The following is a 12,590-nucleotide window of genomic DNA, read 5'->3' on the forward strand; positions in this document are numbered from 1 at the left end:
AGCCACTGTGAAACTGAGGCCACAGGATATTTTTCAAGTGGGCATCCATAATTCTCAATATTCCACTTTCTCATCACACCCTGGCTTCGGGAAGCAGTCCCTTTCTTAGTGGTAGTAGTAGAAGCTGAGATGCCCACCAAATACTGCCAGAGCAAGAAGAGTGACCCGAGGGCTGCCCAAGGAGGGAGTGGCAGCTTCCTGAAAGAACCCAAGACAATGTCAAACTCACTGAGGCGCCACAATGGCTGCTGCCCTAAGAAAGACAAGAACCCCCAAGGTCCATTTCCTGTCAGAATCTAGTTACAGCAATGAATGTCTCAGGAGACAGAGGAGGGGCAGCCTCTTTTGACTCTCCTCTCTCTCCAGAGTAGAATGCTCAAGCTTCATTAAAAACAACACATAGTGTGGCCAACCCCACTGTCCTCAGCCTTCCCAGCTCAGTGGGACTTGAATTCTATCACTTCCGATGCTACAATAGCAACTAGCAGCCCCATACCGACCTGGCACCCTGCCCCCTGCCACCCTACCCACCCAGCAGCCTACCCAAAGAGAGAACCTGTTAAAAAATGCTCCCCCCACCCACCCACCAAATTGGCCTGTGGTTAAGTCTGTGATACATTTCCTTGATATGCGAAGGTCCAGGTCTCTGGGGGGTGGAGCCATCCCTAGGCTAGTGAACCTGGATGCTATAAGAAAACAGGCTGTGTAAGCCACGGGGAGCAAGCCAGTAGGGAACATCCCTCTATGGCCTCTGCACCAACTCCTGGCTGAAGATTCCTGCCTTGAGCACATACCCTGGCATTCCTACATGATGGGTTGTGATTGGGACACAGAAGCCAAACACTGTTCATCCCTCCGGTTGTTTCTGGTCATAGTGTTTATCACAGCAATAGAAACCCTGAGACAACTCCTGTATATCTATTAACTTCTTATACACACAAACGAAGGTCATGTACACTAGTTACTGTCACAAACTGGATGGCCAGGCAAGCTAAAGCCTCTACAGCCCACAGTGGAGGAGTGGTTCTCCTAGGGAGAAGAAGGCAAGGTTTTTTCTCACTATCTCTTCAGCGATAGGCTGAGTGACTCAGTAGGGAAGGCCTAAACTTATCAAAGATACAGGAAACTGGTTCAAAAGCCAACCTTGCCATTTAGCAGTTAACATGATCCTCCCAAATACATACAAGTTCAAAGACACGGTATACTCTAGACCCCCTACATGCAGAAACCTCACTAACTCAGAGCTGTATGGATGGGCTTTGGGACAGGGACTGGTATTTCAAGGGCTCGTCTCTGTTTGACTGTGATATGCAGACAGAAACAGCATGCCTACAGGGAGTGGCCATAGGCAACTGTTTGATTCAGTTCTCTAACATATACACACTCAATGCATCACAGATATTTGTTAATTGATTAAGGCCTACAATTAGTAATGTGCTTTCAAGAATAATCTGTTCAGCTGGAAGAAGCTCAAGGTTGCTTCTCAACAGCAACAGGACCTGGAAAGCAACGAGACACAAAATTCAATCTGGAAGTATGTGTGTGACTGTATAGTGACTCTCAGTACAAGATTAATGAAAGCCCGGAAATGCTATACAAATAATCCAACAAACAGAGCATTAAGGCAAATGACTACAAGTTTAGAGTCAACCTAGACTGCACAGCAAAATCCTGTAAATAAAAGATATATATATATAAGAATAAGGAAATGCAAGTAACTATTAAACCCCTTGCACTATACTCATATGAGTTGGATGACAATAGCTGTTTTCCCACCAAAGACTTTTCCATGGGAATTTACCCCATTCTTTAAAAGGTATGTAGTACCTAGTATGGAACACAGTAGTAGTTAATACATTTTCACTAAGCACCTTTCTCTGTTTAAAATGTAGATGCCTGTGTGTGCATAGTGTAATGTGAGGTCATGAAGCTGAATCAAAGGCTCGATGCACACATGCACGTTAGCTGAGGATGAAGGCTTGATGCACACATGCACATGTTATCTGAAGATAATTTCTGCTCTTGCTAACCAGCTGTCAGCCATTATTCATTTCATGTAACAATGACTAGATTTCTCTCGTTTCATTCTTACAATTCCAGACAATCAAAGAATTTTGAAAAACTCCTCCACGTGCATATTTGTACTTACTGCCGGGCTAACCTCAGCACTGACCGTAAATACCCAGCAAAGAATAAGAGCGGTTCCCAGAGAGCCTGAGCAGGGCAAACCTTCCTCTTTCAATTGGTGTGTATGGCTCAGGCTGTGTAACTCAATCCAGTTTGACAGTCAAGACAAAAAGACAGCTCACGCCAGGCATGGAGACACAGGGTTTGAAACCCCAGTGCTAGGGAGGGCGAGACAGGAAAGTCATGGTCTGCGCTCAAGCAGAGGAGGGAGGGGAAGGGAGGAAGAAAAGAGTTTGAAAAGTCCCTCTGTTGGTTGTGTCATATTCCCAGCGTCCCACTCATCCCCTCTCTGAGTCAAAGCTCTCAGTTATACACAACTGGAATTCGTTTCCTGCCGGGAGCAGGAAAACAGTGATGAAGACTTGCTACATGGATAGCCAACAACTACAGGCCTTTTATGTGGGAAGGAACTCAAAACACCTTACCCAAGAAGTTTATACCTTATACAGCGGCCGGCGCACATCTATGGGACAGCTCTGTATGACGTCATCAACAACATCCGAGATGGACTCCATAAAGTCTGGGTTGGCAAACTATATTTTATATAAATAGGAAAGAAATATTATACACTTTCTCAAGTAACACAAACTATTTTCAAACAAAATGTTAAGACTTCATTTTTACTTTTAATTATGTACTTTGTTATGTGTGTGGGTGTGTCTGGGTGTGGGTTTGAGCATCTGAGTGCAGTGCCCGCAGAGACCAGAAGAAGACAGCATATCACCTGGAGCTGGAGTTGCAGACAGTTATGAGCCAGTTCACCAGCTGGGCATTCACTGGTTTTACACGAACAGTCACAAAACACTCCGTCTTACTGTTACTTTCATACAGGGATCAATGCACACAGGCCTTGAGATTAGTGACTGCTTTATTCCTACAGGTCCCTGGAGATCAGTTTCAAATCCATTTCTTCTATTGCTCTTCAGAGATCTTCCTCATGCCCAGGATAACCCCAACCTTAACTGTTAAAGCGGGTAAGCCTACAGCAAGGCACACCAGGCAACCACTCTGCAGAGGGAACCACCATGTGAAACCAACTTGCTCACTGGGTCCCTTTACTGGGAACTGCTCCTTCTGCACACTGGAGGGCAGCATCGCTCCACATACACTACTCAGTACACTCAGACATCTTACCTCAGGGTGAAAGAATATTTCTGGTCCCAGGAACCTTTCATAACCAACATCTATAATGAACTTCTTCCGGTTGATGGCATTGATCCCTGTGTACTGTTTGATCCACTTCCGAGGATCTACGTCATACTTAGCAAATTCTCTGACAATATCCGGGCAAATATAACAGTACTTCTCCTGTATGTACACAAAAAGACATGGCCAAAGCATTGATAAGTACCCGCACCTCTGCCCTCTGACAAATACACAGGAACCCACATCTCACAGACACCTCTGAACTCATCTCTGCCTACACTGTAACTCTTGTGTGATTGAACCATCAAGCATGTGTCCTGTTGTCTTTCAGCTTAAGCATGACTACACTTGAGTAGGTAAGTCTGTTTTCTCTGCAATGATTACACATCACTACCATGTTCTCCCTAATTCTGTTGCCATTTTGTCTGAAATAATATCTATCTATAAAACATTAGCTCCTTGTCTCCACCCAGGCTTTGCTGGCCCCTCAGGCTCCCTATCAGGTGCCAGCCTCACTACTGTCCACAAGACCAACAAGCTAAGCTTGGCCCAGAAGCCAACTGCATGAGAGAGACAGAGAGACAGAGAGAGAGAGAGAGAGACAGAGAGAGAGAGAGACAGAGAGAGAGAGAGAGACAGACAGAGAGAGAGAGAGAGAGAGAGAGTATGTGCACGCATGCGTGCCTAAGGGAATGCTATCTGTCCTCCTGTTAAATGTCTGCTTGATCCCCTGACCTTGCTGGTTAGGTATTCTAAGTCACTTGATCAACACTGGAGATACACAGTCGATGAAACACTTAGATCCCTCTCAGAGGCCATCTAGCTCAGAGTCAGACACTAGGTGACTGAAATAAGCAAACATCATGACATCAGTTGGCAGCTACTGTAGAATAAGAGCAGAATCAGGCGAGAGCACTGGGGCTGCCAAGAGATGGCTCCCACTGAGGAAAAGGAAACAAAGGCTGAGGGGAAACCTTGGAAATATTTTAGTCTACAAAGAAGTCTGAGGACATCTTTTCAAATCTCTCCCCACCATGGAACGACCAGTTTTTCCCTTTTGTTTGAGGACTTCAAGTCTCCCCAGTCCTGGGAAGCCCAAGCCCACGAGGAAGGGACAGGTGGCATTTTTTTCTGTAGGAGCCAGCCCTCTACCTGTCCCATCCCAAAAGGATTGTTCTCAACTAGCATCAGCCAAAATTCAGAAATCTTGTCCCCTGCCTCTTTGAATTTAACCAACCTCCAGAGATGCTTGGCTGAGAGGAAACAGCAGGAGAGTTACCCCTCTACGCTGCAGCTCAGAACCAGAGCTGTGTGAGGTCACATGTCATACCCCACCTCAGACCCTTCTCCAGATTCAAACAAAACCCTCCCTCCTCTCGATATATGATAACCAGCCTTGAACACTCAGGAATCTCTTGCATTTTGATTTTTTTTTAATGTTTTAGTTTTGCTAGCTGAGAAGAAAAATTCCTTTTAAAAGTCTGTAACTGCCATGCCCACACCAATAGGAAGATGGGTGAGGTCAAGTAGACCCTCTAAATAATGACCTTTTGTTCTTTTGTTACTAAGTTTCACTTTGTTCTTTTGTTACTAAGTTCACATTTTCCTGTCACTGCTGTAACAGGTAACTGAGGTCTGGAGACAGGCAGGTGGATTCTGTTTAAGGACCCTGAGATCTAGACTGGCAGGGTTCTGAGGTGTACTCTCAGGACACAAAGCACGCAAACACCTCAGGATTCCTGACAGCTACTGCTGCGACTCGCCTCCTGATTCTAAATGGAAGCACGGAGGGAGATGGGGAAGCAGCATGCAGCTAATTGAAGGTTTGGTTTAATTAGGCTTCAATTAAACAATGCTCTACTCCACACACCGGTGGCTCAACACCAGCTCCGAAGCTGCTCTCTGTGTAGGAGAGCACACTGAGCCTCACGTCCCCAGCACAGGAAACTCAATGGCAAAACAACCAAGGCCCACACTCTCGGGGGACAGGAAGGGAGCAGGAGGGGCAGTGGCATTGAGGGGAACACCCAAGCACCATCTCCCTCACCCCCAAACCAGCCAGGTTCCCTTCTGTTTTTACCTTGATGGCTTTTGCGGTTTCCAGTGACTGCTCAGGAGGGATTCCCACCTCCCTCTCCCTTAGCAGCTGTTGAATGAAATACGTAATATCTCTACCTGCAATTGGGATGTGTTTGATGCAGCTTCCAATTACATAACCTTCTGCCTGGAGAAGAGAGGAGAGAAGACGAGAGGAGGCAGGACAGCCACGTCACTAACCACAGTCCAGAGCCCGTGCACTCAGCAGGTCCCCACCCACCCCTTCCCAGATGTCCACCCTTCTGAGCACTGAACTAGCATTTAATGGCTCTCACTTATAAGGTTCAGTATCTCTGGTCTTTTTAAATGACAGCATCTGAAGTTCCATTAATATTTAAAATTCTGAATGACTCCAATAACCTGAATCTCCATAAGCAACCAAAATGTTTCCATTAGGAACATGTAGGCAACGACACAGAATTGGTCGTTTGTAAAAGGTGCTGCTGCCTGAGAGAGGAGCTAACCTGACAGTGAAGCTTTCCTCTACGTAGGCCGAACAGGCTTTGTCTGTGCACTGTCAAACCACCGATGAAGCTGCTCCTAACTCAAAGTTAGCAACTGTGGAAAAGCACAGAGGACGGTGATCCCCAAAAGCCTGGATCCCAACCCTGGGTCAGGGATCCTAACCTCCATCCCTAGTGTGGAGCAAATACCCTGAGGGCATTTACAGCGTCTATGAAATAAAACCCAGCAGGTCACACATGGGCTTTAAGGGCAGATATAAGGATTCAAGACATGGCCCTGTTCAGCACATTGAAAGTGATTCAAAGAAGCTAACCAGTCAGTGCTAGCTAAGACCAGTGCATCTTAGGATCTGGATGCTCCCTGATGCCTTTCTGAGCTACTAAAGGCATGTCTGTGAGGGGCCTGTGGGAGTCCACAATAACTCTGCCATCCACTAGCAGGAGTGCCTAGAGTCCACCTGCCCACAGCAGTGATGGGCCCAAAGTCCCCTCACTGACCTTCTGTTTGCACACACTTGCCATAGCAGCCATAAGCCTGGCCACCCATGCAGCTTGTCTGCAGCGACTCAGGTGTGGGGACACTGGTGATCAGTTTCACACACTAGCACTTTGTGGTCGCTGTGCTACAGGGCCAGGGGGAAAGAGAGGACATGAAGATGAACCACAGCTCCATGCTGGGTACACGCATGTGTGTGTGTGTGTGTGTGTGAGTGTGTACTGTGTGTGTGTGTGTGTGTGTACTGTGTGTGTACTCTGTGTGTGTGTGTGTGTGTACTGTGTGTGTACTCTGTGTGTGTGTGTGTGTGTGTACGGTGTGTGTACGGTGTGTGTACTCTGTGTGTGTGTGTGTACTGTGTGTGTGTACTCTGTGTGTGTGTGTGTGTGTGTGTGTACTACATCCATCAGCACAGGCACAGACAGAGCCATGCTAAGCTGTAAGGATCACCTCCCCAAGTCCTCCTGGGCTCCTCCCCCATGCTCCTAACTTCTAGACAAAACATTGGGCCTTTCTGCAAAGTACAACTATTTGTAAAATATTTTTAGAGAAACGGTATGTACAAGCAATTAAACATTAGCTTCTAACACATGGAATCTTCCCAATCACCCCGTGAGACCCATATACACCAATTCCTAAAGCCAGCATTAAGTCGGCTCCTCAGTGTGCTCCGCACCCAACAGCAGGACAGTCACCACCATGTCACTTTAGATCACACACCATGATTTTAGGTGACAATTTTTCATAGGATGTTTGACCATACAGAAAAGGTATCATTAAATGAATGTGCAAAATACAACTTTAGTATTATTTATACTGTTAGAACACAAACTAGACAGAAGATATTCTCTGTGCTTGTGCATGTGTGTTTTAACCAACACTTGAGAGGCTATGCAGTTCATAGTGTGATTGTCTAGATGGATTTATGAGTAATTTTGTTCTCTTAACTTTACCCAGATTATCAGTAACAAATTAATTTTTATAAATGGGAGAAGAATCTACAGTAATAAATTACAAAACCCTTTCTCTCTGGACTTGGGCTCTATGTGAAATGTCTTTTCTTCCTACCATACACTTTCTGAGTGACCCTTGACCCTGGGCGAAGGGAACAAGTGATAGAAGGGCCTCTGCTCACCCTGGCCCACAGTGTGGAGATGATGGAGAAGGGGTGCAGGCAGACCTGGGGCTCCAGCACTGGGAGCAAAGGCCCTCTGCTCTACAAGGCAGCACAGCAGTGAGAAAGCCAGAGGGGCAGCACCTCCTCCAGCAACTCCCACAGAGCCAGCCTCTGAGACGGCTCTGAAGGGTCCACTCCTCCCATGAAGAGGACACGTGGGCAGGGGTACAGGGTGACAGGGACCATAAAGCCTTTCATGACTTTAGCCTTTCAGCAGACACAAAGCAGCAAGAGAGGAAGTTCACCCGTCTTGCTTGGCTTTAGCCAAGTTGGGTTTTGTTTGTTTGTTTGTTTGTTTGGTGTGTATACACACACGACATGAAGGTAAAAGATGTTCAATTTTGTGAAGCTGGTTGACACGGGTCTCACGTATCCCGGGCTGGCCCTAAGCTCAGTATTAAGCCAAGGATGACCTTTCTCTTCTGAATCTCCTGCCTTCACCTTTCAAACGCTGGAATTACAGGCTTGTGCCACCCCACTCAGTTTTGGATTTTTTAATTCTCTTATTTGCATTTTAAATTTACATTTAGGAGGCTGGAGAAATGGCTCAGCGACTAAGGTCATGAACTGCTCTTGCTGCAGACTAAGCTCCGTTGCCAGCGCTGATATCGGACAGCAGACAAAATAACTCCAGTTCCAGGGGTTTCAATGCCTCTGGCCTCTTGGGGGAACCTGTATTCATGTGCACAAACCCATACAGAGACACAAACATCATTAAATAACTTTTTTTTCAAAACTTAAACTTATTTAAGGGCTGGTAAAATAGCTTAGCAGATAAGGGTGCTCGGCCTGAGTTTGATCCCTGGAGCTCACATGGTAGAGAGAAGTGAGGCCCACAAGCTCATATGACTACTACATATGATCATGGCATGCAACTCCATGCAAACACAGTATACACACACCCTCCAAGTAACAAAACCAAGCCACAGAACTTCATATAATTGATGTGTGTGTTTATAACGATGGGTAACATAAATAACTGTGGTTAACACCGTAACTATGGCTACTGAGAAAACCTGAAGGGGGATGATCATGACTGTCTGACTTTCTACTGACACTGTTGATTTTTTAAATAATTCCTTTAAGTCATCCCTTGGACCAAAGGAAAGATGAGAAAGCCTCCTGCATTGACTCCCCTAACGACTTAAAACCCAAAGGCGATAGCATAAGGAGCCCTGCAATCAAATGTGATTGTCACTCTTGAATTCATTCAGAGGCAAGAGCAAGTTCTCCTCAGCCCCAGATGAGCAGAGCCTGTCACTGACCCTCGACGTTGACATCAGAATGATGTCTAACTGCAGCAGCTCCAATGATGAGTGTCTTACTTAGGAATTCTATTACTGTGAAGACACCATGGCCATCGAAACTCTTATAAAGGGAAACATTGAATTGGGGTGGCTTACAGTTCAGAGGTTTAGTCCATTATTGTCATGATGGAAGCATGGTGGCCTGCAGGCAGACATGGTGCTGAAGAGGGAGCTGAGAGGTCTATATCTGGATCCTCAGGCAGCAGGAATAAATAGCCCAATAGGCCTGGCTTGAGCATCTGAAACCTCAAAGCCCACTCCCAGTGATGTACTTCCTCCAAAAGGCCACACCCCCTAACAGTGCCACTCCCTATGGACCATTTTCATTCAAGCCAGGACACTCACGTGACACTCGTGGGAATACAGCAGAATCCTGGCCAAAAAAAAAGCATGTGACTACATAATTTGCTCCATATTGCAAAAACAACAAAGGCACAAACATAGCCACTTTTTGAACTCTTTCTCACCTTCCTGAACTCTAAATTCGCATTGCCAAGGCTGGCATGGTGACATATACTTTGAATCCCAGCACTTGAGAGGCAGAGGCAGATAGATGTCTGTCAGTTCAAGCCAGCCAAGAAAATCCTATCTCACAATAAACAGAGAGAGAGAAAAAGAGAGAGAGAGAGAGAGAGAGAGAGAGAGAGAGAAAGAGAGAGAGAGAAAAAAAGAGAGGAAGAAAAAAAGAGAGGAAGAAAGAAAGAGAGAAAGAAAGAAAGAAAGAAAGAAAGAAAGAAAGAAAGAAAGAAAGAAAGAGAAAAAGAGAGGAAGAAAGAAAGAAGGAAGGAAAGAAAGGAAGGAAGGAAGGAAGGAAGGAAGGAAGGAAGGAAGGAAGGAAGGAAGGAAGGAAGGAAGGAAGGAGTCGGTCGGTCCCATAGCTGTTTCTACTACACCACGTAAAAGCTGGCATGTTACTTGAGTAGGCTGCGTTTTGATTTGCCTTTTCATTTCTTCTCTTACCCCAGGTCAGCTTAAACCTCAGAGAGTAAAATAAGAACCCCGTGCTTACCACCGGGATAACGTGGGTGACACCATCTCCACTGTCTATAACTATCCCCGTTAGTGTGCGTTCACCAACTTGCCGGGATGTCCAAGAGGCTGCCAGAGCCAGCACTGCCTAGAAAGAGAGACATTGATCAGCCACTGAAGAGAGGCATCACAACCAGGAAGATCAAAAGCCACTGCTCAGCTGGTCTCAGATCCTGCAGTGAACTCTTTCTTACTTAATAAATCTGAGAAACTTCCCTTTCCCGACCCCACATCTCCTACATTACAATTCTCACTCAGCTAACCTGCATGCCAGTTTTCACTTCAAATGAAGGAGTCAAGTTTTCAACAAGAACCTATAAAGTTTTACAAACAAAATCAATGAAGTGGAATCCCACTGCTAAATCATAAGGTTTAACTTCTAATCTGCTGGTGGTCCAAGCACAGCCACAAACACTACAAGGTAAGACACATGGAGCTGGGGCTTTTCTTTGCTTGTTTGTTTGTTTGTTCGGGAGTTTGTGGGTCAAGGCAAGGTCTCATGAAACCCAGGCTCACTGTGCAGCCAAGAATGGCCTAACTCCTGATCTTCCTGCCTCCAGCTACAGAGTATTAGGAATTCAGATGTGTGTCACCATACACAGTTTATTCCGGGCTTGGGATCAACCCCAGGGTTTATGCTGGGCAAGCACTCTCCCAGCCCGCATGGAGCTCTTCTCTCACGGATGATGAGGGCCGCCCCCCACCCAGAAACTCTCATCTGACAGATGCAAGACAGCAGTTCTCAGCCAAAGGCAACTCTCTCAAAAACAGAGCAGCTGGCCATGTCCGCTGCCATTGCCCACAGTCACAGTTTGTCAGAGGTGAGGAGGCGGTGTGTGTATGTGGGGGGCAAGGGGGCTGCTGCCCCACACTCTGCCATGCACAGGACACCCACAGCAAGGAACTGTCCAGCGAATGTCAGGCCAAGGCAGAACATAGGAATTCACTTTTAAAAAACATGACTGTTAGAGTGCAACACTCGCCTCACCCTGAGCAGCATATAAAAGGCCTTCTCAGCATTAACATCAATGTTCTGAGTTGATACACAGTTAAAGATATTTTGGTTTTGCAAAATGTTAGATTGACATTGTGGCCAGATACCAAATTATTTGGCTGTCCTTCATGTCATGGAGACTCTAAGTATGGCATGTGGATCATCTTAAGAACTAATAGTTATTGTGGGACATTGTGGAACACACTTGTCATCACATACTCAAAGAGGGTGAGACAGGGGGATCATCCTGACTTTGAGGCAACTGTAGGCTATAGTTCAAATAATAATAGTAAGTTTGGTGTTCCTGAGTACCTTCCTATTCTATACATTATAGGTATCCTGGGAGAGAAGAGAATGAATAGGTCTCAGCTGGGCAGTGTGGCTCATGCCTTTAATGCCAGCAGAGGCAGGCTGATCTCTGTAAGTTTGAGGCCAGCTTGGTCTACCGAGTGAGTTCCAGGTCAGTCATGGTTACACAGAGAAACCTTATCTCAAAAAAGACCAGGAGAAAAAATAATGATTCTAGATTCCCCTGTAAGAATTGTTGGAGCCTTTGCTGTGTCAAAAGGCACTATGACTGATCATGAGGAGACAACAGTACAGCACCTCCAAACTGCATCTCCCCTGGGACTCTTCTCTCTTAGAAGGAAATAATATTAGGCAGGAATCTTGGAAAGAGATGCATCTCAGTTACTCCTCAAAACTCCAACCAACTTCTTCATATACAACCACTAAAGCAACAATGAGACTGTAGGCCAAGAAAAAGCTTCAAGATGAGCCCTGAAGCCCCTGGGAGCTCAGGGCCTCTCCGAAGCCAGAGTGCACAGAACTAATGCAGCCGAATCCTAGGGTTCTCTAGAGACATTGACTTTGTTTTGGCTTGGTGTTTGTTTGTTTGTTTGTTTATTGTGTTTTTGAGACAGGATCTCACTCTGCAACTCAGACTTGCCTCAGAACACAAATCTATCCCAGGTTGACTTCTTGCCTTATCCCCCCATGTGGTAGTATGAGGCTTGAGACACCCTTCCCAGGTTACCTTGTTTTCCAATGGATTTTAGGATGTCTGTTCTTTTCACTTTCACTGTTATTAGGTTTGTTTTGTTTTTTCTTAACAGTGAGGCAAAGTAAGCGTGAGAAGTTTTTTTAAAAAAGGAAGGAAGGAAGGAAGGAAGGAAGGAAGGAAGGAAGGAAGGAAGGCCTCTACATCTCTATCTTGTCACCCAAATAAAAACACATGAGACTCTGCCTAGGAAATCTGTAGATCCAGACCAATCTCACTTCAGTGGTAGTTATGAGTGTCCAGCCAGACTGAGCACAAATGACCTTGATATTAGTGCTTCTTACACTGTCAGAATCACAAAGATAATGTGGGTGTTTTTCTTTAATTACCTGTACCGCAATGTAGAGTCCTGGTACATTAAATGATTCAAACATGATTTCTGCAAGGTACTCTCTGTTTTCTGGTGTGTTCAGTGGCGGTTCTGTCTGTAAGAAAACATTAACTACATCAGAGTTAATAAAAAGGCTAACCTACAGATACATTGGCCAGAGTATTCTAGAACTCCCTAGTTGCCAAGAGGGTCCTCACTGAAGGTGACTAGTTAAGGGCGCCTACTGTGGGTCTTCAAAGCTTTGACAAGGTACAGTGAAGGCAGTATGGGGCTTCTGCTCTCATGACTCACCCAAAGGTCAA

General features: G+C 45.7%; 1 protein-coding gene across 1 annotated transcript in view; it reads right to left on the reverse strand.

The window, feature by feature from the left end:
• The window catches only part of LOC147005073 (actin-related protein 3B-like), a 49,919-nt gene that overhangs the window by 21,593 nt on the left and 15,736 nt on the right, over positions 1–12,590 (reverse strand). Inside the window, exons 2-6 of the mRNA XM_085836159.1 lie at positions 12,287–12,382; positions 9,884–9,991; positions 5,414–5,557; positions 3,322–3,495; positions 2,628–2,720 (exon numbers count right to left, since the gene is read on the reverse strand). Coding sequence (XP_085692285.1) covers positions 2,628–2,720; positions 3,322–3,495; positions 5,414–5,557; positions 9,884–9,991; positions 12,287–12,382 — 615 coding nt within the window. The remainder of the gene's footprint in view (positions 1–2,627; positions 2,721–3,321; positions 3,496–5,413; positions 5,558–9,883; positions 9,992–12,286; positions 12,383–12,590) is intronic.

Source organism: Mus caroli, unplaced genomic scaffold (genome assembly GCF_978045245.1).
Source record: "Mus caroli unplaced genomic scaffold, Mus_caroli_1 scaffold_4, whole genome shotgun sequence".
NCBI lineage: Eukaryota > Metazoa > Chordata > Mammalia > Rodentia > Muridae > Mus > Mus caroli.